Raw genomic sequence first — 27,852 nt, 5'->3', positions numbered from 1 at the left:
TCATATACCTATTATAGAAATATAGAAAGCCTATCGAATAATAGTTCGGTCTGTCGTTCTTTGTGGGTCACACCTAAAGGCGTGACAAGACATTTTTATGAATACTGAAAGAGCGAACCTTTGACGCCATTATTATCTACTAATCCATGTTAATTTCGTTTTATAAGAGCCGCACTTTTATTTAACTCTGTTTTCTGCAAATAAACAATAAAATATAATAAAAAAAATGTAAGTACTTTTTCAAATCAAAGTAACTTTAAGTGAAGGTGGCCTATAGTCGTCCTAGATGCCGAGATTAGCAGGCTCCAACCAACTCTATCCCCATTTTATAATATTTTATATATATTATTGACTGGTCGTCAATATTAGTTAAAGAAATAAAAACATTTAGGCCTCAAATAAAGTGAATATATCGAACAGAAGAGACCTCTCGAGAGCTAAGTGAATTTATACTATGAAGAAGTTTACTACATATTCATAATACAAATATTTTCTAATAGCTTAAAAGTTTTCTGATAAGTAAGCAACTAAGTATGTATATAATTAATATCTAAGATATTAGCCACTCAGTAGTGGATGTTATCTCGCTCTTGACCTACTGCCCCTTCGAGATGTTTTTGCCTATATATTAATTCAATACATATTATTCAATCTTAGTTAAGAAAGTATTGGAAAATAATATTTTAAAGTAAGCAAGTGAAGTGATTACACTTAGGTTCTCCGGGCTTTAACCACAAAAATATTGTTAAAAATACGCGTACGGCGTAGTGAACGACTGTAAATTTTATGGTGGTGTGTTCAATTCCAACTTACTTGATATTTTTATTCTCTCGCTATCTGTAATAATATAAAGATGAGAGACCTACGACTACTGGATGAGAACCTAGTGTTAAAACACTCCGTTCCCCACTGTCCACCGAATTTTCCGAGGCATTGCGTGTCGAGTGGCGACGATCGAGTGAATGGCGATGGGAAAAGATACTAAGATGGGAATAAACTTTTATATGTAGTAGTAGCTTTATATTGGAGAAAATATTAAAAAAACATTTTTTGTGTTTATCCAATACAAAAAAAAATTAAATACCTATATCAATCTAAATATGATTATAATATCTATTTTAATAATAATATTAATAATCTATGGTCATAAGGTAAAAAATAAAACAACACAAACCCTCATGAATGTTAATTCATATTTAATAAATAAATACATTTTCATGTTTTTTTAAATAAAACTAATGTAAGTGACTTAGTTGTAGCAACTCTCAACAACATTATAATACAAAGTACAGGGATACGCTTAACGCGTTTATTGCTTATTCTATAACAATTATAACTAAAAGATATATATTAGACAAACTCTAAAATATACATATAAGATATAAGTTAGTATGGTTTATGTTACAGAAAATTAGCATCGATATATGCAAAGAGCTGTCGAAAGTACAAAACCCAAAATAACATTTCACAGATAACGTAAATTTTTGAGTTAAAAGTTATGTCAAATTTGACAGCTCAATGATAATATTGAAAAAATTAAGTGACAATTTATTTAAAAGACAAAATCTAAAAAAATATACATTTTTAACACAACACACGCGTCTCTTGGAACGTGAACACAATCAAAATACATCTTTGGCGTCAAGCGAAATTTACAAAAGCAATACGAAGGCCATTCCACACTAAATTTTGGTATTTAAAGTTCAAATTTAAATTATTACACAAAAAAAGTTTTTTAAACAAAAAGAAATACATTTCATAGAAAATAAAATTAAACAATCTTCTTACAATTTGCAATAATAAAAAAATTATATCGAGACGTTACGCTCGCTTGAAATATATTAAGAACTTTTTCAATCACATTACAATAAGGTTCAAAATCCAACGACAAAACGGCTGATCAATTCCTTTATTAATCTAAATTTAGAATTAGCACAAACATGGATCTTTTAAATAGGATTTAGTCCACCATAAGTATTGAATCGATTAAGTCTTTTTATATCGAATAATATATTATGAAATCGAAATAAATTGTTATTTTCTGTACTCATCTTAATTTCATAAAGTACACTTATGATAGACTAAATCTCTTACCATACAAAGTTAAAATCAAAAGCTTATATAATATACGATAAATGGAGATTCAACAGCACAATAAATTTTTATTGGACAGATTATTTAATTATATATGAATTTGTACGTAACGTATACGTATATGTACATTTTATATGCACATTTCAAAATAGAGGTAACAAAAATCAAATATTAAAAAAATATATCAATATGATAGGTTTTACTATTAAATTTACGTGAATAAGGTAAAAAATGAAATTACTATAATCCCACGCCAAATTACGTAAATTTACTTATATTTCACCAGTACCACTTAGTACCACTCACCACCGACCCAAGTCCAAGTCAACAATTATTTGTCTATCTATCCTTGTATCAAATAGTAGAAACAACGATCCTACGTTATTAACATTATTAACTAGTCAAAGAAAGAACTTCAAAAGTTAGAATACAATACATATTTTACTTGGTTTCTTTCAGACCGATGCGATTAAGTACGATTCTTTAATTGAAATCGATAATTAGTATCGATTAACGGAAATCGATTTCAAATAAAAAATCTCATAATTTTTAATTGAATAGATAACGTTTTGTATTCTAAGTTACAATAGTAGTAATAAGTCACAATCTGAAACAAATTTTCAGACTTCCAAGTTAAATGGAAAGGATTTGCTTTAATTTCATAGTTTGATCAAAATGATATATATCGTATTACAATGAAGATGATGGGGCCGCTCTACACTAAGTAAAAACTTAGAAAAACTTTTTCATTTCATTCTCCGTTTTTACCTCAACATATTACAAGTCAAAGCTAAAACAAATACTTTGCCTACAATCTTATACATTTTTGAGTAGGACCTGAACATGAAAAGACTACAATAACAACAAAATATCTAATTACTTGCTTTACCTGAAATAAGTAGCCTTTTCATATAAACACAAAAAATAGATGACCCTCAAAAATTATAAATAATATTGCCCCGCAATTGAATGATGATTAAATGAAATTCGATCATTTATTCAAAATTAATTTAAGCTTTATATTATAGCTATATATTATGATGCTTATATAAAGTGTATATAATATTAGATATAACGGTAAAGTTGCCATTTTAACAATGACATAGTCTTTAATAGTCTGGTAACATTGTAGGGTTAAGAGTTAAGAAGGATAAAAAAATGGCGTCTCAGTCAACAATTAAGGATGGAAGCTAATACAGCAAAATTTGTAGTTTGTAAATAAATATAATATAAATCTGATAGTAACAGTTAAAATTTGGTATTTGAAAAATCAGTTCTTAGAAAATCTTTTTTTATATGTAAAAACTGTAAAAAATGCGTAGCAAGTTGAAAGTAAATAATGACATTTTATTGTCAAATATAATACGTTATATATTATATAAAAGATACATACATATATATAGTAATTGTAGGACATAGCTTATATTTCTTAATGGACAAGACTTTACCAAGTAGGGACAGGATTGATACCTTTTGTAGAACAAACTCCATTTTTTTAGCAACAACACAATTTTTGTAGCTTAGCGCTATATCCTGTATACAGTAGAGTAAGCTGAAGGAACCTAGTAATGAGACACCGTTCCCCCGACCACCTAATATCTTACACGATATTACCTGTTTGTCTTATTCCCGGGTGGGAATCAAACCAATAACCATCGCGTTTTTAGTTAGCGGTTATGCGGTTCAGCCATGAAAGTTTTTATAGTTTGAATGTAACTTATTATAGACTTTTGTTGAAACTGGTTCGTCACTACGAAATTTTAAATGATTGTAAAATTATGACGATTTTGTTCTACAAAAAGTATGTATATGGACAGGAACTCAATTGAGTTCGAAGAATATTAGCATTTCTAAGAAATAACAGAATTTGTACGGCATTGCCGACAAAAGGCTTAAGTGAATGTACTCATATATCTATAATTTCAACAATTTTCGAATAAATTCGTAAATAACACTGCGACTATGATAAAAAATGTTTTGTGCTCAAAAGTAATATTTAAAAATACGGTGATGTTATACAATTTTCTATTGTATCTATTCAGAACGTATGTACAATTATCAATTATCAATTATCTCTAAAAAAACGATAAAACTCTTCGATTTAATAGTAAATATTAATGTTTTTTTTTATAAAGTAATCTTTAATTTAATACTTGTTGTTGGTAACGTGCAAGGATTCTACTATAATATTCCGAATGTAATTAATTCCAAAAAAGTTTACTAAATTATTCTGCCACAATTTGAATGATAACCGCATAATTCAGAGTTGGGCAAATTTTAATTCCAAATTACAATTAAATATTAAGTAATGATCATTTGGTTGTGTGAAAGTAACAATCAAAAATTAATTATTTGTTAATTTTAGTGAAACAATTAATAATTAATTAATTTTGATTCAAAAATTGTTAATATTTAATTGTTAATTGCATTTAAAATGTTCTATTCTACTGTACCGGTTGCATAGCCCTGTAACAAACCTTAATTTCCATTATCTAGTACTAAACGTATTTCGAGTAAATCCCCCAAAACTCTGGCCCCATTGTATCGAACCTGCGACTTCGTTGTATTCTCCGAATTTTACGAATAAATTCGTAAGTAGTCAAAATTGTTATTTTATTTAGTGTCTTAGTAATGCACGACTAGTTATAGTCCGCAACTTTGTTTTAAATGCCGAGTGTAATAACGTATAGTATAATGATATATCAAACTACCCTCCCTTATACCCTGATCAAGATCAGATTAAGTCTCTAACCATTAAAATTCACCAAAATCTTTAATTTCAATATAAAAGCGCTATATCAGGCATATATAGGCGCTATATAGGCAGAGCGAATTTAGTATAGAGACACTCCGCCCAATGTTTAAGAACAAAATGAACGCCGCCTATTAAATATTATCCCTCTGATTGTTAATGGAACCCACAACCATCGCGTCATAATTAATTTAATTTCAATACATCTCCTACTATAACATCGTCAGTTAAAAGATTCTTTGTTTTTGAACAAAGATTTGTAACTATAAAGATGGCACTTGAGAACCAAAACTAGCTTATATTGAAACTCTATATAATGAAATAGTAATATACCACAGAAAATAAAATAAGAAGCTGTAGATAAAACCTATGGTCAGAAGGAGATAGAAGATAGCTTTATAATTATAATTATCTGTTTCACTCTATATAAATATTTATTATTTTGCTTACAAATAAAGGATATTGAAGCAAATTTAAGTCACCATTTTGAAGATAAAACGTAAAAGCTAGTCTTCAAAGGAAAGTTGAGAAGTATGGAAGAAAATCTATTTTCTTATATTTCAATAGCTTAGACTTCTGTGCTTTTGCCGACTCCCGCCTTAGTATCAGGAACACCTGAAGCGCTCAATTTTCTTATACGAGCGGGGAAAATGCCTCCGAAGAGACGACCTGTAAAAAATATTACGGAATATTAATAATGTTTGTTGATAATTAAATATTATTTTAAGTCTTTCAATAGATAAATAATATCTCAAACCGATATCTTAATCCGTAAACAATTAACTTAAACTGCGTAAATATCATATGAGACGCCGAAAACCTTATTATGATATTTTTGCACACCGCTAATTAGAAAAAATGTTGTTTAAAATATACAATTACATATACTATCAATCAACGTATTTTTTTAATAAGTGGTCTGCGTAAAATATAATAACGTTTTTAGCTTCTCTTATAAACTTCCGCAGATGGAGTTAACTAGTATATAAGCTAAGGTATCGAAATGTATCAGCACAAATAATCACCAATTCAAAAATTCTCAAATTTCCCAACATCGCTACATATATTTCCCATTTTTCTACCCATATTAATCACTTCCCCATTACTCACCAGGTGACCGCTGATCTGGTGGGTGTCGGGGTGAGGTGGCGTGCAGCGCGGTGCGGCTGCCCTGCTGGAAGGACACCGACATGCCGCTGTCTAAGGACCCCACCGACCCGCGACGCTGCAAGCGCTCAGCCGCCAGAGCCACTGATTGAATGTTAGATTATGTTAGTACATATTATAAGATTACATAAATTCCTGGTTTGAGACGATGGCCCTTTATTTTACATGGTTATAAACTATACTCTAAATGATGAAAAATATTAAAACTATTTTTATTTGTATTTAAATCCATGTTTTTATTTTTTTTACTTAAAATTAAAAGTAGGTTCTTATCCTATGTTATAAAATATATCAATCTATTTTATTGGGATATCTCGTTAAATTCATGTGACTTTAAGTTGCTAATGTACTAGCCGAAATTAACACTTGATTTCGTCGGCCTACTCTGCTATACGAGGAATCAAGCGTGACACAATTATTTAAAAAAACTTCACTTACCTGGATCATTGATATCAACCAGGGAGTTGCTTAACACGTTTCGTTTAATTATATTAGTAGGTGGTGGATTCTGTGATAAGCGGGATGGCGCCGCTGGGGCCGGACAAGATGGTGGCGGTGGTACTACCACGCTGGAATTTTTTATTGATATTTATAGAAACAAATTGTAATGTGATAATTGCTCAGATTTGCGTCCTAAATTTTTTTTTACGGATGCCACTTGTTTTTGTTGTTTGCTTAGATTTTTGTTATTATTCTTTACCTTCTTCTTCTTATTCAAAAAATGAATCTTTCAAAATACAAAAAGTATATATAAATCGTTCTTCCCATTCAGTTAAATAAGTACAAATTCTAAATATTAAAAAGTAATAATGAACATACCCATGAACATGTACATGGTCCATACACTGCTGGTGATCGATCTCTACATCCGCCACCCCACTGTCACGATTCTCCATTACTGAAACATAGGAATGTTATAAGTCAGTACCTTAATTTATTCAAGTTTTAATCACGTGGTCACATGGAAAGAAGTAAAGTAAGAAGTAGATTGCCCATACTATTTTCTAAGTTCCCGAAGTAACTCTGGACGCAAGTATAGTGAGGTATGTCAAAATTATCAACATGATGTAAAATAGCCTTCGTAGATAAATTAACTATCCAACAGAAGAAGAACTTTCAATTTTATAATCTATCCAAGATAGAGGTGTATCTAATAATCAACTAACCATTCCTCCCGGAGTTCCCAGTACTACGTTTGCCTCTATTCAATTCAGCCTCAATCCTCATCGCCTCCATTTCATCCATCTCAGCGACACTTTCTCGTAAATCTTCGGCAAACTTGCACCTGTCGTGTTCGTTGCGAGCATTGAACGTGGCTAAACGACGGCCATCCACGCGACGCGAGAGGCGGATACCGAATGGGTAATCTGGAACGAAAATATATTACTAATTACAGGATAGCTGATGTGTCGGGGCCGCCTAGATGTAAGGCTTATGAACGGTCGCGACTCGCCGAAATATATAATACCAAGTACTCCATACAGTGATAAAATTTAAAACAAATAAACATACAATAACTTTTTAAGTGAACAATTATAAATTTAAACAGTAACTTTAATCTACTTAAAGTCATAAAACAGAACATTTCATAAAAACAAAAACAAAATATTATTCAAATAAAACTCACGTGGCACAGAAAAAAGGTTGACGAGCATTCCGCAAAGCGGGAACGACTGTCTGAACGTATATGTCACTGACGACTTCTTCTTACTGAATATCTTGGTAATAACCAACAGATCGTTGAATAGGAACACCTGTAAAACATATAACCTTACTAATAGTATAAATGGATGTTTTTCTCACTTTCACCCAAAAACTACTAAACGGATTTAGAAATGAAATTTTATAGTGGAATAGCTTTTTCGTTAGATTAACATATAGACAATTATTTATGTAAAGGTTTTGGACAATTTGGCTATAACAATAATGTTAAGCGTGTGGAACCGTGTTTAGGCCGCTAGTATATAATAAAATGAAATAACAAAAATACCTCTCTCTGATGTACACCGGGTCGTTCTTTCTTGTGTATATCCGGTATTTCATAGAGCCGGCAGTAGCAGACCAGGCGTCGGTGGGGTAGCGCCAAATGAGGCTTCTTGCCTACTATTGTTGCTTGGACTTTCATTACCTGGGGAAAATTATCGCTCTGTGTAAAGATTAATAATTATTATGTACTAATTACCAAAAAATCAAAATTGTATGAGATGGTCCCGAATCTATAAAGGCTGGCCGTCACCGTATCCGACATGTGATGTATAATATCCCGAATATACGATCACTAAAAATACCTACTAAAAACTAAATAAAACCAACAAACCTGTGTAACATGGTCACTCCCGGGTCTAAACTCACTGGCCTTCACCCTATCGTATATCCCGGCGAGCATGTCCCGGTCAATATCCCCGCAGTCGTCTATACCACGAAGGTTGCGCACAAAGTCGTCTAACGACATACGCGCTTCTGGCTTCAAGTTGGGTGTGTGTAGGTCCGTATTTAGCATTATTATTGCGAATGCTAATACGAATATCTGGAAAGATTAATATTTTTTTAAGTATCGGAAATTGATTTTATAAAATTTTCAATCAATTATTCCCCTAATTTTATGTAGTAAAACTCTACAACTTAAGCGTTTAACTTGGTACAGTCCGCGAGGCCTAAGCTTTGCAATATAGTAATACAAGCGAATCGGATCTTACCGTATCCTGAGTACGCAACCGCTGCACGAAGTCGGGGTTGCACACACAGTATCGTCTCGCGAAGGCCTCGACCAGCCTTTCTATTTTTTGCGCTTCACCCGGCAACCGGAAATGAGCCTGGTACCTGCGGAGTGCCACGTCCACTGCCATGCCGGACAGGTCGAGCTCATTTACGAAACATCTGAAAGGAATGGTAATTTGTTAATAATTTTGATCGTTGTGGTAATTTGTTCAATATAATGTTAAAGCTAAAGCATTATATTATATCTTGATTTTAACATTTAATAGGCAAATAGTTTACTCTATGCAAGTAAGGAAAAACGTTTTCGACCGTCGTCGTACAGCGTCAAAGTGTAAGCAGCAGTAATGGTTGTGGATTCGCTTCCCACTCGGGCAAATGAATTATTTTAATTTCTCACGCTCTAATAACGCACTGAATTCCGCTACTCAACACGCAATGCATACCCTAGGTTTCTTCTGTCTTGCTATGGGCGGTAAGCCGCGTGAAGCTGAAAAAAATGGAATACTCACTCTAACACAGCCATATTGAATTGACTTTGCAAATTTCCCAGATATTCTCCAATCATTTGCTTGCTAAGTCCCTTTCTTGTTATAAGAAAGCGTGCGACACCTCGTGGTGAATTTTCTAGAAAGCCTCGGGAAATCAGATACGCGATCCCTCGTTCTGGCTTCTTGTTGAATAGGTTCAGGCCTACACGGTATTGACGTTTCCGGGCTGTTTCTGATACCTGTAAAAAATTGTACATTTGCAGCGATAGGGAAGCCAAGTTAGAAAAATAAAAACAAAACATGTTAAGAATTATCGCTATTTTCAGTGTTTGAAATATTGTGCGCTTAGTGTCATAACTCAACGCCGCACCTTCTTTTTTTTCCTTTCGTCTAAAATAATTCATTCTTCAGAGTGGGTCCCGAATCTATTTTCGTCAGAAGTCAAAAATAACTAAATAACTACTATCTACAAAATAGTAAAATAACTAACCTTCAACGGTTGTTGCACATGTTGATGATCCAGCTGCGGTCGACAACAAGTAGTGGGGGGAGGAGCTTCGTAGTAAGGGGGGGCTTCTTGCCTCTTCCATACAGCGTACCGTTCTCCTTCGTATAACGTCCCGGACGCAGTACGAGCGTGTTGCTGGAATTGCTCTTGGATGTGAATGTGAGGTTCCTGAGGAAAAGGGGAGATTTTGAGTATTTTGGGTTATTTTTCGTTTTAGTTAGACAGGAACAATGCATTTGAGTTTGAGATAATTTTACGTTAGTTAATAATTACATATAAGAATTTTTATATAATATGTTTTAATTACTTCACTGTTTTAATTCATACATATCATTCGTATTCCCACTCGGGGAATGAAATATTATATTAAATATTTTCCTTTCTTTGCTCTGGTAACGATGTAAAACCGAGGCGTTGAACTCCGCCACTTAACACATTATGCCTCAAGAATTCCACGGAAAATGGTAAACGAAGTGTCTTAACACTAGGTTCTAAGGTTCCATCTGAATACCAGGAAATTGCGGTATACAACGTGAAGCTAGAAAATTATGAGAGATATGATATTGAATAATTATATAATTTTAATTTCATATTGTAATCTGCAAGACATTAATCTGCAAGTAATTAATTTTTATATGACCAGCATTACAGATAAAAAATGCGTAAATCACGGCGACACTGCAATTTTTATAGAACTGTTCGCTGAGTGAACCTAGTTAAGACACTCCGCTCTTCTCTTCACATCCAAATTGGAGACATTGCATATTTTTTTCATTTACTTCTTTTATACTATTTTATGAGATTTTCTTTTTACCTCTACATAAAACTTAAAACTAATTATTTGTCTTTCTGTGGGAAAAAAACTAAAAATTACACTTACAGGTGCCCTCGGCTGGTAAGGTTGATGATAATGATGTCTGTGCTCCTGCGAGGACGAGGACGATGACGACTGAACTGAGGACATCGACCCTCCTCGCACTACTGCACCCCCGCACTCCGCTCGTCGCAGAGAAACTGGGCTTTCCGCGCTGCAATAAAAATATTGAGGTTTGTAAATTTTGTTTACAAACTACTTATGAATTCAAATGTTATTGATTTTCTGATATGGATGAAATTCTCACTCTGCAGAATGATTATTCCTACGCTATGGTACACGCAAGGGCTCAAAAATTATCTTAACCCTAAATTCCCTCTGCCTACCCTCCTATATGGGGGAGGCCTGGGGGAAGCTAAAAAAAGATTAAAGGCAATTTTACAAAATAGACTAACTAACTACTCTAATACATACTTAAGAGTAATACTGCTCGTTCGTTTCGGGACCTCCGGCGGTAGTCGCCTAGCGTTGGCCGCCTGTATCGCCGCCAGCTGCTGTTGTTGACGCGCGGTCGGTGATGATAGGGGTTTACCGCCTGATGATAGCAAGTTACCGTATATTGGACCTGTTGAAAGTTAAGTATAACTATAAATTGTCATATTTAAGTACATCCAAAATACTTAAAAGTTATAAAATACTATATTTTATAAAATTCTAATTACCCAGTCAGTTTCTTAAGTATCTACTCGGAAATAAAATTCCTTATAATGCCTAATAAATCCTAAATATTCTAATAACATACTTCCTTTCTTGTAAATAAACATGTTATGATGATAAAAATTATATATCTCACATTTTTTCTTTATTGAAACAAATAGTAGGTATAATATAAATAAACTTATCAAACAATATAAATAATATAAGAACAAATTTCCGGTATTTATTTATTTAAAACACAGTGAAGGACAATTACGATATGTTATTCATTTTAGATTATTTTTTGCAGAGGGAACTTAGTGTTAATTCCGTTTTTGCCACTTTTGCCACTGTGCCACGATGACCACAGCAGAATTTTTCTACAAATCTATATAACAATATATGAATATATGAGTAAAACACCGAATTTATAATAAACTCTAAAATAATAATAATAATAATATATGGAATAATACCGGAGTTGTTTAACAATTGATGGTTGTGTAGAGATTCATTGTGGGAGGAAGATGTCGATATGTTAGTGACTGATCCGCTAACGGAGCAACTGCACATCTGTAAAAATAAAAAAAATAAATATAATTTTCAATAAGAAAAAGATTTAATCAACTTCACAATGTATACCACATACAGTAGGATAGACAGAGGGAACCTAGTGTTAAGACACTCCGTTCCCAAATTCCCGCCAAACTCTGGAGGCATTGTGTGTTGAGTGGCGGAACTCAACACCGCGCTTCCCTCGACACCAGAGTGAAGAAAAGAAAGTATAAATTTAAATAAATATTTCACTTCCTCAAGTGGGATCTAATCCACAACCAGTCGCGTTTACAATCCCATTTTGTCCCTGCGCCACGACTGACATCTTCAAATATACAAAGATTTATATTTATAAATATAAATCATCATTTATTTAAACTGTTAACTAATAATAAATTTCAGATTTATTTATTAGTAGCGCAATTAGTCATTATTTTTTATCTGGAGTTAAGAACCGCTTTCCGTTTGAATTCTTAAGTATTTTTACCAATAATATTTATTTAACAAATGATAACTATGCAAAATTTCCCATACCAGAAATATTCTAATTTCATAGGTATTATCAATTATCATCGACGTAACAAGATAAGCGAATTATTTTATCAAAGTCAATAACCCACTAAAGATATATTTTTAGACAAGGTATTCTATGATATGAAAAAGTATGTTAAGATAATTATTACGAAAGTGTCTTAATGGGAATGGAATATCTCAACACCAGAATCCCACCCGCACTAAGAGGGGATATAAAGTGAAGCTACAAAAATGTTTACTCAAACAACGACAGAACAAATTTTGATTAAGTTTTGTACACAGACATTGATTTAAGAATGGTAGTTTCACGTTCATTTAATATTCCGTTAATAATAAGCAACATTGTATATTGGTATCTACCATAAATGTATAGCATAAGATATTTACGATTACAATACGAGTACATGCTTGCTAAGCGTGACACTTGTGTTGATCTTCAGCTTATTTTGTATAGAAGCTGTCACTGCCAAGAATATGATGGCTGTCGTAAATAAACGTTTTAGATTTTCCTTATACGTATTTTCGTCTTCATGTATTTTCTGTACTTGGCACAGACAGACAAACAGTAATTTCGCACAAGTTAGTCGAGAATCTAGAATTTTTTTTACAATAAATTTTTTTTTTTTTTTACAACAACAAACCCCCAATTATTTAAATTTCACTTATGGTATTATAACTTCATGGTCAAATGTGTACCAATTCGAAATAAGCATATCACACACGAAAAATATAAACAAATACAGATATGATTATTATATTTAATTGATATATTTTATAAACAAACAGAAGATTGAGAAAACAGTCACTGCTTCCATAACTTTTAAAGTTCAAATTAATAGAATAACTCATTAAAATATAACGGTTATATTTTCAAATACTTAGGTTAACAAATAAAATATAAAAAACATCACAAACATTGTACTTCTCCGTTCCGCCCCTCCACATTCTAATTTTAGTCACTCTATTGATTATAACAAAATTAGTATTGTTCAATACTTTTCTAATAATCTTTCTAGTTTTATAGTTCATTTTAAATACACTTGTTAGCAACTACACGTTATTATTCGTGTATGTCACGGGGATAACTGATAAAAACTATTACACAGCGCGAGATGGATATTACTTTAATTACATTATATTATCATGGCGTTATCGTCTTTATTACTATAATGAAAAGATATTTTTTTACATAACATATTTAAGGCAAGTTAGTTATTGTATGAAAATTGACGTATGTGATAATTAAACGCGCAAATATTTGGTTGCGTTCTTAAAGAATGCATAAGCGACGGCGTAGAATATTTTACCGTATTAAGCTGAAGCGTGTTGAATGTTATCTTTCAGGATATAATAAGAAGTATAAAGTTCATAATATTTTAATTAAAATTTTTATATGTTTTGTAGAATACATATATGAAGCATATATCTAGCATATTCCGCTTTGTTAATAAAGAATCCTAAAAAAATATATAGAATATGAAAATAAATTATTTAGTCATCGTACCGTAATAAGTACGTACAAGTCTATAATTAACTTAAGAATTATATCGCTGATAATCACTTTTTGGAATATTATATTTAATTTAAACTCATTTATTAAAATTAGTCGAAAAAACAAACCATGAAAACGTAGTATGTAAACACTCCTCCCACCCTGCTATATTTAACTGAAATAACTAGAAAAAATAAAAGCAAGTATATGTAAAGTTTATTTTACCCCACTATCCGCATCTCCTCTATGATGAGGTATTTCAGAGGTGATCATGTGTATCTGATGGGCAGATTGCTGGACTCTTGCCACCATCGCTTCCACTTCGTTTTGGGGGTCGCACGCCATGTGGTTGCTGGAAATTGGGAAAAATTGCTTTTATTATATTGACTTATTAATATTATTCAGATAAATATATATTTACTTATGAATAATAACAAGCAGTATTTTTTTTTATCTTTACGCTAAATCCAGCTTAAAGTAGGATAGGCAGAGGATACCTGGAAACCTGCATAGCGTATGTAAGACACACTGTTTTTAACTTTCACCGAATTCTGTAGGCATTGAGAGTTTAGTGGTGGAAATTAATCGACGCGCGTTACCAAGGCGAGGAAACAAAAACATTAAATATTTCGTTTTCTTAAATGAGAATCAAACCCATAAAACCTGTCACGTTGACTTGCCTCTATTGCTGTCACACTTTAAAAAAAATACGTGGCAAAAATATTTATTTATACGATACGGGAAAACTGAAAATTCCATAAATAATATTATATATAACACCTCACAACATACCTCATATCCATATCGTGTCTCTCTCTAAGTGACATAGACCGCATAGGTCTCGTTAACGCAAGCGACTTCTCTTGGCCAGCTGGGCTCTTCTGAAGTAGAGTATTTGCGTATATATCGTTACCTGAAACAAATTTATTAGATAAATTAAGACAGATTTTAAAGACGAAGAATAAAAAAAATCAACTTCACGTTATATCCCATCCGAAGCAGGGTAGGCAGAGGGAACCTAGTGTTAAGACACTCCGTTCCCAACTTTCTGCCGAATTCCGCAACATGAAGTAGGAAGTTTCCTATATATCCATAAATTCCATGTGGTGAATCTGCATTGATGTTTTATTTAACTATACCATGGAAGAAGTAAATATATCAAAGAATCTTTTTTTTCAATTAATTGTAGTTCATATAACACATATAATCATAAGTTTAAGTTAAGCAGAGCAACATAATTACAAAATAAAGTTTGGTCCTTCGAGCCAAATACTCAATTACACAAATTTGCTTCATTGTATAATGTTACAAGTAAATTACATACATAGATAACATAATTATTAACCTAAATAAGGCGAGCGATAATTTGTATTTATACAATTAACATCTACTTAGTTAACGCAAGTTAGTTTTATTATTACAACATTTATACTAGGTTACTATATTAAATCTTTTATGACAATTGAATTGAAATATAAAATTCAATTTTGCACATAAAAAATTAAAAATATATTTTCTTTTTAATTCCACTCTCAACGATATATGATATTTTAACAGGAAATATATTCCTTTAACAAATTCCATAGGTTAACCTAATTGGTTGAAAATTTAAGCCGACCGTCTTATTTAGGTCATGTATGTGATAGAGATATACTTAAAAATTTGGCAATTTCGACAACCTGCAATGAAGCTTTTATTCTTGACCCTCAGCCAAAAAATATATACTACAATGGCGTACATGGGCATCATTTGTTAAAGAAATACCTAACAAATGTTTTAGACTTTCGAGGGTTTTAAAGATATTTACAAAAAAAAAAACATTTCCGCATTTATTTTATATTTGAGCTAAATACAGATAGCTGAACACGCTTATCGAACGTATCTAACATATCTTTGCATCGTTTGACATCCACTCCGTTGATATCTGATATTGGAAATGACGTAAAATTATCTACGACATCGAGTTTTTCACATTTTCACGACGATTTCAGACGCTAAATATGTATATAAGTTTCTCACGGTGTCATTATTCAATGAAAGTAATATCGTTATTTATAGACACGTACCTAGAAGTAAATATATCAATATATTTATCACTAATATCTGTGCCCAAGATATGGCTGCTTACCATTAACAAGTAAATGGTCACCATCTTGTAACCTCCTCGCGTTAGAATCAGCTGCTTTCGCCATAGCTGTGATAGCGCTGAACTTCTTCAATAGCTGTCGTCGTCGGAAAGCTCTCTGTATGGTGACGGCCGCCCGCCTCGCCCTGAGACCACCGTATCGCCTTTCTAGTATCTCTACTTGCTTGTCAAGGAGATCTTGGGACATTTCATAACGACTGGAAAATAAAGTTACTAGTTAGTTTCAAAATCATATTATTTTCATGATTGAAAAGAGCGCTTCAAAAATTATGTTGTATTATTTATTAATATATCAAAGATGGCAAGAATTCCAATTGATGGCAAAGTTGCAAAAAATTCTTCAGAATTTTCAAGCCTTTTAGTTTTTTTTATAACCAAATATGGTATGCATTGGTATGTATGTATATATATTTAAAGAGCTCTTTATCGATTTAATACAAGGCAATTTTACGAAGATATGGCTTAGTTTTGGTAGATGCTATGAATATTTACATGATTCAACATTAAGAAATTTGTATTTTAGAAATTAATGGCCTTAGAAAATCAAAATAATACAAGATGTTAGTGTTATTGGAACTATTGTGTATCTAATTCATAATAACATTATCAATGGAAGATAACAGAAGAGACAAGATAATAAATTATTTAAATCGACTAAAACCTTAAAAGAAGCCAATTCGCTTAAAATATTAAAATTCCTAAATAAGACCGTATTGTTTATCATGCAAGTGTTAAGGTTTTAAATAGGGTATTGCGAGATAAAAACAAGAAATTTTGGTATGCAATGGTTTATCTGAATTTTAAAGATATCAAGTTATCGATAATAGTTTCATAGAAGGTAAAGCGTCAATGTTTATTAATGTTTTTTTCTAACATGCCGCGGGTTTTAACAAATAATCACAGGAAATTTGGAATTTTTACTAAATAATGTAAGAGCTTGATCATGCTTCATGAATTTAAGATTAGATGGTCTAAAATGTAGGAAGATTCAAAGGTAGATATCGTTAGGTGTGTCAGTGTCCTACATAGCAAGCTCGTTGATAGTAGAAGTGAGTTCATTCGAGTTATTGCAGGAGATTGAGGTTTGGTTAACAAAACGCATTCCTGAGGACATACCCTCGGGTCAGTTTGCCACGTTTTTGTGGTAAACTGGGATCTTTTTGTGTTATTCCTGATGTGCCAATGATTCCAACATCTGTGCCCCGCCTAAGAAAGCCAAAACAACCAAAAGCTATATATACATAGATTCTTGTCCATCGTAAATATGATCCTCAAACAATATATTATACATCATAAATAAAATTAGAAACTGTCGTAACTTCAGTGAGATGAGCTATAAATAAAAGTTTATACGTGCGTTCAATTAATATGCTACTATAAATCAAAGTCTCGCTGAAAATACATATATTATTATTTTTTTGCACTTCCAAGAAACTCCATATTTAACGCACATGTACTAAAAGAATATGCAAAATACATAATGTATATTAGACAATGTAAACAATATATTGAATTTATCTTTATAATTATTTTTAGTTCTTATTTTAGATACAAAGATAAATAATTGACTTTCGATAAGAAACTAAAAATATATGTAAATAATGTATAAACATTTCAAAATCTCAAAATAAAAAGAAAGTCCCAGTGAAAGCAGGATAAATAACTACATTATTCCAAAGAAACTCCGCCATAAATCCAAAGACTTACTCCACGCCTATCTCAAGAGACATACTTGAAACGTTCCTCTACATACATAAGACGCGATATTTAATTATATCTAGGAGCTTTAAAGGCCAGGACTCTATGAGTCATTGCCCTATTTCAAGTCAAATATACGTGTGAGTATTTCCTTTTTGGAAAAAATAATTAAGTAATAAACAAATGTAAATTTATTTATATATTTATTATGTACAATGTTGTTTATGTATATTTGCGCTTATATCATAATATTAAGTAAACTAAACTACTCTTTAGAGATTTATATAAGAACAAACGTCAATGCCCTTAACCCTTTCCATTTCTTTATCCATCACCATATTCCCTCCAGAACACACTCGACCTTTTCCAATTTCAGTTTAGTTCGTATACATTACCTGTTGGTATGAACGGCTAGGCCGAAACCCTCTGGCGGGGCAGCAATGTACAACGGCGGGGCTGGTTCCGCTGCGCCCGCGCACAGTCCGGCGCCCGTGGACGCGTTCGACGCCGACGAGCATGACGAGTTGGAATGATTTAGAGCTGGAAAAGGAAAAGTTTGATAAGACATCTGGTATTAGTTATTACATATACGGTATGGTAATGGCTTATAAGGGTTTACAAACTTATGGTATTACTTATACAAAGTAATATAGTTGAATATTTATTTTTTTTATATTTGCAATTTGTTTGTTGCATTAGCATGTTAGATGCGGGAAACAGAGCGGTAAAAAGAATGAAAAAATGAAAAAAAAATGAAAATGAAGATGTGAATCGGAATATTTGAAGCTGAAAGGGAATGGTTATGGATCTGGTGTTACAATTATGGTATAGCACCTATAGAATCCTGCCACCTATTAATGGAATGCTAAATACATACGGGGTTAAAAAAATACTGTTAAATAATGCGATTGAATTGCAAAATATTTTTTTATGATAAATAATATAATTAACGTGTAGATTTTATTTGTGATTTCAAAAATATCTTATATCAGGCTTTTCAAAAAGGTTGTTCTTTATAATAAATTGGCTAGATGTACGGGTATTATACTCTACTGCCAATATTATATGTAAAGCAAAAGTGAATTTAACCCAGAAATTAATCATTTCATTCAATATTCAGTTGTTTTGGGAACGAACTTGAGCTGTATACTTTGCTCTATTAATTAGACCTATGGAGATTTGGGAGTTATCAATTTAAATTGAAAACTGACTTTGAATATTATAATTTAAATTGTAATTTAAAATATGAAATGGAATATTTATATTAAATATAGCAATATTTTATCCCACATAGCAGCGCAGGCAGAGGGAATACGGAAACCTAGAGTTAAGACACACCATTCCCATTGAAACACTTCCGTTCCCCATAAATAACCGGAAAATAAAAAAAAAATCTACACAAAAACAATGATATCGAGCATTTCATTTATTATCAACACACATTCCCGCAGCGCCCCGGCGCTCCGTCAACGAAGTGATAAAACGTTGGCCGATAAAAAACTCACGAAAACCTGAACAATAAACGTTTAACTGTGACGCTCGTTAAAAAAACACTGTCAATTAGCTACTGCGTACATTTTTGCGTTTAAATTGTACTGCATTTACATAGTAAGTATATTTTATTTATTAGGTATAACTTTTTCCTCTTTCACGTAATACGCTATGTAAGGATTTAAGGATGGATGAAGTGAATCGTAGTGATTTTTGACTAAGTGTTACTATTTTTTTAACGTTACGTTCTTTGTATCCCGCACATAGCAGGTTAGGTAGAGGGAACCTAGTGTTAAGACACTCCGTTTACTATTTTTCGCCGAATTCTGGAAGCATTGTGTGTTGAGTGGTTGAATTCTCTGAATAATTTATAAAGTGGACTCTTAAATCTTGTCAATTCAGCACACTAAAAATATATTCAAGTAAAATTATACAAATTGCATTGAAAAGTGATTAAAATAATAATTAATATTTGCACTACGAAGCTATTATTGATTTTTTAAGATCACTAAATAAAAATGCTTGGCACTTAATAACTTTTAGTGTAGGTACATACTACTAAAATACTGCAATAAAATAAAAACTATAAAACTTTTTACTAAAACATAAATATTTGAAAGGACGTGAAAGTTGTAAGAGCTCCATGCAAACAATAAATATACTTTTAAATCTAATCATTAATATGAATAATAAGAACTTACATAATAATCATTAAAACTTCCCACTATAAACATGTAGATAAGAGGCCATCTGGCACAGTGGGAGAGCGTATAATCGCGATGGATGTGGATTCGATCTCTACTCCGGGGAATGAATTTTCATTGCCGTCTCCAATTAGGGCGAGAAAAACAGGGAATCCTGCTGGGTCAGCAGCAGTACGATACAAAACAACCGGTGCAAGTCTAGAGTCAAATGTCAAATCTAACAGTTCAGACCGCTACAATTGACCTTCATCATCTGGTGGTGTACTATTCCAATACAGTACAGAGCGAAAGGCGGAGAATAGAGTGTCCAAACACAAACTTCTGTCTGCCTACACAGAACGCAAATAAGACACTTATCAACAAAACGAATCAGCGTATGAAAACTTAAAAGCTCTTCAACAGAAACCATTTAATTCGAACGTCTTACAGCTTTCGGTATCAACATTTGCATTTCACTCGTCTAAAGTTGCTTCACTTTAATATTCTGGCATTTCGAAAGCATTTACTTTGATGTCAATTTGGGATACCATTGCTTAATAACTTCGAATCTTATCAGTCATCTTTGTGAATTTCAATCTACCGTATTACCTTGATGTTCTATATCAACATTTTTATGTTAATAGTATTAAATTTTTTATTTGTTTGGTTAACCAATACAAAAACTTAGCAAATACTTTACTAAAAATATTAATTTCTTGTTAAAATACAAAAAAATAAGGTCTTTTATACATCGCTGTGGTTAACCAATTTCCAGATATAATAACCGTTGAACTAAGCAAAATAACATTCTTAATTTATTAATGTTCCTCTCTTTATAATATGAGGATAATATCAAAGAAACAATGCACTTAAAATACCACAGTCATTTTTATCCTTTTATAATATTCTTTATAGATCACTATTGGAATATTCCTTATTCTACTTATTATATAGGTATAGAATATGACATGTTTTGTTTTCAATACTAATAATACATACTTAACAGTACAAACATAAACTGCAAATGCGGTTACCTAAAGTTTTTTAATTTTTAATTTTTTTCATTTCGAACCATTAATTCCTGCTGCCAGCTTAATAACTATTAGTATAGATATAGCAGTAAAATTATGAAACATATGCAAAATTCAAGAAGATTTCACGACATCTATATATAATCTATTATATTTAAAAATAGATTTATAATTTTAAACAACCATAGTAAACAGTAATAAAACAAATATATCCACAATATTGAGATAATACTGTATTTTATGTATGAAAACATTCGGTGTAAACACGGTTATCGCATTACAAATAGTCATAAATAAGAGTTTCTTCTGGCTTATGGCGGCATTTATCAATGATGTTAGTAGTTATAAATTGTAGTATTAAATATATTACTAAAATAACTTCTATTATATTGCCCCGGATCTAATAGATTACTTTAATATCCGGGAAAATATAACAGAAGTTACAATTATATAAGCAAGGCCTATCTAAAATTTACCTAATTCAATATATATATATATATATATATATATATTAATTCTTTTATTAAATGTTTCTGCGCTACAATTTGCCTCATAATAATTGCCAACATAAAAGGGACGTATGCTTGATGTTTAATATAAACATACAGCCAGCCTTAGTGGGATATAAGCCAAAAACTACGAAATCAGACACGTCCCTATTACACTCAAAACCTTTTTTTACTTACATACTTACACTTATAAAACTATGCGAAAAAGGGCGGATAGTGGGAAACAGGCCGACTTAACATTAGGTTCCCTCTGACTACCCTGTTGTAGGCGGGGTACAGGCAAAAAAATACATACCAGGCAATGGTCGATGGACCGCAGTAACGTATCTATTTCCCTCCATGTACCCGCGATCTGGTTCTGCGTGGTGTGCATGGTGACCACTGTGGATGCTATGCTGGTGGGAGTAGAAGCCGTCCGGGGGGTGTAACGTCACTCCACCACCGCCTTCCTCCTCGTCCACTTTTTGGGAGAAGCTGGGGACAACGAAAAATAATTGTTAGAAAAGTCGGGTTTAGTAATCTTGATGAAATTCATATGGAATCACCAAAAGAAAATAAGAATAATCAAAACTTCATAATCGATTGCAATAAACAATATAAAAAACTCAAAAATTAAGAACCTTTTAAAAAGCACATTTATTTTAGTTTTCAAACTAAAATTATATGATGAAAAATTTCGTCCGTTATTACTACGGACTATTCCACAACAGTAATTCTCAAAGCGCTTTTCAAGAATAGATAACTTCCATTTTCTATTTAGATATTCTGTTTGTATTTCAAAAACAATAATACAACTAGAACAAAATATAAATTGAAGAACGAGTTTCTCATTTTGTTGGTATTGAAGACCATCGACATAGTACTGGTACTAAAACTAAGAAATAACCAAAAAGGAAGAAATAACTTTAAAAATATGACCTACATATCAAAAAGTCCATTTTCTTCTCTTTCAAAGCTTAATTGCTATAATGATATGTTTACTTCGTCATTTTATATCTAACAGAGCGCTGTGCCGTATCGCCCGCTCATCGCATAGATCGCAGTAATGAGACAGCTTAACATACTTTTGAGGGAATCTTACTTAATCCGTTCCATATTTATGCTTTATATCGTAGAGAAATACATTTCAAATAATTATTTTTAAAGGATTGACGGTTAGTTTTATAATATGAAACTATAAACAAGAATATTTCAAATATTTCTGTTTATAAAAGTATTAAAAGAAATAAGTTTAAAGCAAGCAAAAATTAATGATGAAAAAATGGAGTAATACTGAAATCTATTTTCATCTTTAATTTTAAGTAAAGTTACAATTTCTACACTACTACTAAAGGAAATGCAGATACCATTCACAATAATGATAAACTCAAATTCATTATCTTCCTTAAAATTTATAATTCCTTCCTTAATAAGTATTATAGATTCACCAAAAAACGATATATAAAATACGAGTATATAATATAATAATATAGTATAAATATATTAAAAAAAATAAAATAAGTAGGTAACTATTTTAATTGCTGACCTATTTTACCAGCCAACATAATTTAACATGGAGCCATCTAACTCATTCGTATAAGGAGAATATAATAGAGTTAGAAGTCTAGACATTATAATGATATACGTATTTCTAGGACGTTGGCTCTTATTATGAAATATGTCAAGCTATTTTTTTTCAGCTTTTACTCTCACTGACTTCCAGGTCACGTGACTTGGTAGCCAGAGAGAGTTAGTGTTGAGAAATTCCATTCTCCAATTTCTAGCCAAACTGAAGACACTGTGTGTTGATTGGCGAACTCAATACGGCGCTTTGTATTCCGTGGACGGTAAAACGAAAATTATTATTTTCCCATGTATAACTTTATAGGGTGATATCAACACATTATTTTACTTAATAAAAGCAAATGATTGGCGTTAAGTTTTTTTTGTTAACAGAACAGGAAAAGATAAAGTAAAATTGTCTTTCAAACAGATAGGGACTGAAAAAACCGGTTCACCAAGTGCTAGTTAAAGTTATAAATAAATTTTAAAACTATAAACTTTTTTTGCCTCCATATTACTTATACAAAAATAGTTACTTCACACAACACTTTTTCAATAGATTTTCAATAATAGTTAAAACAATTAGTTTTAAGCTTCAGTATGAAATAAACTGGCACTACCAGCCCAAGTTAGTGAGCCACACAAAAGAATACCGTTGTAATATTAAACTAAATATTCTGATAACATAACAAAGTGCCTCGCACCCGCTTTCGGGGCCTTTATCAATTTGGAACAACCTATTTCCACCATAACTTGACAGGTTTTTGTTATGGACGTAAGTAAATATTTTCGGTACATTGAATATTGTTTGAGATAATGGTGTTTTAGTTATTATACATCAACAATAATGTATAAATAGACTTTAATATTTGTAGTTTAATAAATCAATTGTTTAGTTAATATTGACTTCGTTTGTAAAATACTTATTTATAGGTACGTTATGTAAGAAATTTCACTGCAAAAAACTACATGAGGCATAGACGACGTCAACGACATATATCTTAAATATTGAGAAAACTCACTAGGAAGCAATATTTAGAAACAAACAATTCGCAAGAATATAATTTCAAACATTTTGACACGACATTTTTCATATATATTACCTAAATTTATTACAAATTACAATATAAAATAAATGAGTTAATTATGAATAATAAAATCATTATTACTCAACGTTGGACGTCAAAAGTAGAGAAGTATTACACAAGAAGAGGAAGCCATAACGAAACGAATTTAATGATCAAATCACATAAAAGACACAATTAAAAACATTAAATATGCATACTGACTTTTTCTATAATATAACTATAAATATATATTATTTATGTAATAGATGTGTATTATGGACTTTACTTACAAATAGTCAGGTAGTGTTATGTATGCAAATATTGCATATTTTTACCTTCGTGTCCAACAGATAGCAGGGAACCTGGGAACCTAATGTTACGATACTCTGTTCTCAATAAGACACTTCCGTTGGCTACTTTATGCCGAATTCAGGAAGCATTGCACGTCTAATCGCGGAAAGCAACGCCGCTCTTTGCCTCGTTACCAGAGCAAGGAAACATGACTAAATATTACATTTTCCTTGAATGGGAATCGAGCCCAGAACCTTTCGCGTTTACAGTCGCACGCTTGTGCTCCTGCGCTCCTCCGGCTTCTTTTATTATTAGATATATTTTTTACAAATTAATTAAATTGAATTTAAATACTTTTTCAATATTAGGACATGGTTGATGGAAATTTTGGAAGTTGCTTACTAAATATTATAGAGGCAGCATAGTTTACGAAAGACTGTATACAAAATTCCAGGTTTCCTGACAAATATATATAGATAGAACAAATAGAGAATAGAACGAAAAACGTTAAAAAAAATCTTCACGTAATACGTAAGAAATAATTTAATTAGAAATCTGTATTAGAAAATATGAGCATTAGAGTAAAAAAAATATTAGTACCATACCTGCTAACAGTTGCAATATGTACCTACATAAAAATGTTAATGCCCGTATAGAGTTCGTCAGAGCATACCAAATATTACCATAAAACAACAGTTTCATTAAACCATTCGCTATAATATGGAGAGTTGACTACAATAACTTTAATTTATTTCTATTATAAAGTAAATGATAGCAACATTAATTACATGAATGAAACTAACATAGCATTGCATAATCAATTGCTAACAATAAATAAATATTTAACAAAAAAATTAAACCGATAAAAAATAAACCTTTTAAATATTAATCATATTAGCTAAGAATTATAAGTTCACGCCAAATAGTCAACTTAATAAGATACCAATAATCGCTAGGGGCGTTGTGGGTTCGATACCCGCTCGAGGAAATGAAATATTTAATATTTTCATTTCCAGTACCGAGACAAAGCTGGCAGGCGTTGACTTCCACCACTCAACACGCAATGCCTCCAGAATACGGCGCAGTGACAAACGAAAGTGTCTTAATGGGAACGGAGTATCTTAACACTAGGTTCTCAGGTTCCCGCTGTCTACCCTGCTAAGAGCGGAATACAGCTCTAAAGAAAAAGAAAAAAACAAAAGAATAAGGCAATACTTGTTACGTTTAATTTATAATAGAAAAGTAATCACGAGTGCGGTGCGCTCCTTGACAATGACCACGGCCGCGGGCGGTCAAGCAGAGCTACCGACTGTTTAACGTAATATTACTTAGCGAGTGGTATGTTTTTTTTATATCTTTTAACGTAACAAAGGTTTTATTATGTTTTCTTTTATTAAATTCTTCATCAAAACTCTTTAATAATATTTTTCTTTAATTGTATATTTCAATTGTTTAAATAGTCTAAGGCCTATCGCTAAAATTAACTAAGGTGCAGAAAATATAATTGAATTTTAATGTAGGAATAAATATGTTTAATATTCGACATCACGCACTCAAATTTCAGTTAAACTACTCTTACTTTGAATCTAGAGTACTAAAAAGTCCCACACAGGAATTTAATATACTGAAAAATATGTTTAACTCATGCTAATAGCAAGATCGAGGCCTTTCTAGCACAATGGGAAAAGGAAAAATAAAGATCGAAGTGTCTTGACACTAAGTTCTCTCTGCCTTGTAATATACGGGAAATTTTAATTCACTGCCAAGTGATTCAATCTGTCAAACTCATAAGGCGAACTAGCATTAAATAACAACTATTATATCGTTATAATAATCAACATAGATTGAAACTCATAACGAACAGATAAAGATGAACATTTCAGTACAATTTATTTTCTGTACTTTCATTTATCTGGAACATTCCTCAGAGTTGCAACTAAAGTAAAAGTAAATAGCTATGTTCCAGATACCTTAGAAGTCAGTCTTGAGCATTGTGAGATAGTGTGTGTTTATGACTTAGATATTTCATAGTTACTCAAATATTTGTACATGTGGAGACTACCTACAGTTTTTACTACCTGACACGATTAAGAATATATTTTAAATAGAAATATAAAACAAGAACTTTGTATTTATAACACGCGTACAAAAAAAAACATATTATTTTTGCATATAGATTTACTCATTTGCTTCAAATAACAGTACTAACAAAAAATAGTTTTTTTGGGGCAACCTAGACAAGACACGGAGTCGTTCTATTTAAAATAAATAATTGTATATAATTGTGAACAATTTTTATGATATAATTTTTTTATATAGTCAAGTATTTAGTATTATATTTCTTTTTTACTTTACTCTGTATCCCACATATAGTAAGGAAGGCAGAGAGATCCCAATGTCAAGCTACTCTACTTCCGGAATAGCATGTTGAATGGTGGAACTTAACACCGCAATATTATAACAGTAGGAATCGAATCTTTAACCATTTTTTTTAGTCATTACTCTTACAATATCTTTTAAGTAACGGAATTTCACATGAAATATGAAAATATCTTCATTAAATCAAATGGTACTCTACATTCCTTCTTTATATCTACAGCAAGGCTCGATTGAAGCGCAACAAACGATATTTATTCTCATATGTTTCTCATAAACAGATCCAATATTAGATTTACAACACGAAATGAAATGTAAACAACATAAATATAAAAAAGGTTCTAAGAAAAACATGTTATGACGGAGAAAATTGGTGTTTCTATTCAGCGGTTACGGAGTCACGACGCAAACAGAACGTCTCTTGTAAAATGTTTGTTTACTTGGCAACCCGAAAACTTTTTATCTCTTGAAGTCGACTAACTTGAAGTTATTTATGTTATAAAATGTAACTATAGTAGATTAGAAAGTAAATAATAACTATAGTAGTGAACACGAATAAATTATTTAATATTTTTATTCCTTAGCTCTGGTAACAAGGTAAAGCGAGGCGTTAAGTTCCATCACTCAACAGGCAATGTCTTCAGAATTCGGCGGAAAGTGGGGAACGGAGTGGCTTAATGGGAACAGAGTGTCTTGAAAAATCAATTGACTGCTTAAAAAGCTACAAATACAATTTTAAATCCTTTAATTACATATGAATACAAATTCCGGTCTTAATAAGACAGATGGACACCGGCAGGGCGGCGTTGAGTTACGCCACACAACATGCAATGCTCCGAAATTTGGACAGTTTATGGGGAACGGAGGTCCAGAAAATGCTGCCTTCAATGCTAAAAGCGCGATAAAGCGTTCACGCCTAGAATATTTCTAAGATTAAAGTGATAGCGAAAGATAGAGAAAACTGCACAAACAACATTTACCTACGAGTAGAATATAACACAATATTTATAAAGCGTTTGGAAATCTTAGAATCGTGTATTCGTATTAGACAATAACAATATGAAGAGACAGTCACGACTTTATAGAAAGTTCGTGAAAACCACCACCGATTGTAAATAGTAGATGTTTATTTCTCCTTCACAGCTAATGTTACAAATGCAAATGTCTACTTATTATTATCAGCAAATTTGAACCACTACG

General features: G+C 31.8%; 1 protein-coding gene across 4 annotated transcripts in view; it reads right to left on the bottom strand.

Annotated features, from left to right (window-relative positions):
- Positions 1 to 1,173: 1,173 nt before the first annotated feature.
- Positions 1,174 to 27,852, bottom strand: part of siz (Brefeldin-resistant Arf-GEF family protein schizo) — a 144,525-nt gene continuing 117,846 nt past the window's right edge. For 3 of the 4 annotated variants that reach the window (XM_085201328.1, XM_085201330.1, XM_085201329.1), the window contains exons 3-22: positions 21,672 to 21,850; positions 18,058 to 18,202; positions 17,081 to 17,170; positions 15,947 to 16,161; positions 14,611 to 14,731; positions 14,044 to 14,170; positions 11,714 to 11,810; positions 11,016 to 11,166; positions 10,608 to 10,755; positions 9,710 to 9,895; positions 9,241 to 9,458; positions 8,710 to 8,890; positions 8,331 to 8,540; positions 8,004 to 8,141; positions 7,641 to 7,767; positions 7,180 to 7,380; positions 6,833 to 6,911; positions 6,452 to 6,582; positions 5,957 to 6,097; positions 1,174 to 5,515 (exon numbers count right to left, since the gene is read on the bottom strand). In XM_085201328.1, the coding sequence (XP_085057454.1) occupies positions 5,415 to 5,515; positions 5,957 to 6,097; positions 6,452 to 6,582; positions 6,833 to 6,911; positions 7,180 to 7,380; positions 7,641 to 7,767; positions 8,004 to 8,141; positions 8,331 to 8,540; positions 8,710 to 8,890; positions 9,241 to 9,458; positions 9,710 to 9,895; positions 10,608 to 10,755; positions 11,016 to 11,166; positions 11,714 to 11,810; positions 14,044 to 14,170; positions 14,611 to 14,731; positions 15,947 to 16,161; positions 17,081 to 17,170; positions 18,058 to 18,202; positions 21,672 to 21,850 (2,986 nt within the window). In that variant the 3' untranslated portion in view covers positions 1,174 to 5,414. The remainder of the gene's footprint in view (positions 5,516 to 5,956; positions 6,098 to 6,451; positions 6,583 to 6,832; positions 6,912 to 7,179; positions 7,381 to 7,640; positions 7,768 to 8,003; positions 8,142 to 8,330; positions 8,541 to 8,709; positions 8,891 to 9,240; positions 9,459 to 9,709; positions 9,896 to 10,607; positions 10,756 to 11,015; positions 11,167 to 11,713; positions 11,811 to 14,043; positions 14,171 to 14,610; positions 14,732 to 15,946; positions 16,162 to 17,080; positions 17,171 to 18,057; positions 18,203 to 21,671; positions 21,851 to 27,852) is intronic. The other variant, XM_085201331.1, reaches the window with a different exon arrangement.

Source organism: Heliconius melpomene, chromosome 18, assembly GCF_056956725.1.
Source record: "Heliconius melpomene rosina isolate 202511_hmr_F chromosome 18, ASM5695672v1, whole genome shotgun sequence".
NCBI classification, from domain to species: Eukaryota; Metazoa; Arthropoda; class Insecta; order Lepidoptera; family Nymphalidae; genus Heliconius; species Heliconius melpomene.
The sequence above is the reverse complement of the archived record's forward strand: the minus strand, read 5'-3'. Positions and strand labels throughout refer to the sequence as shown.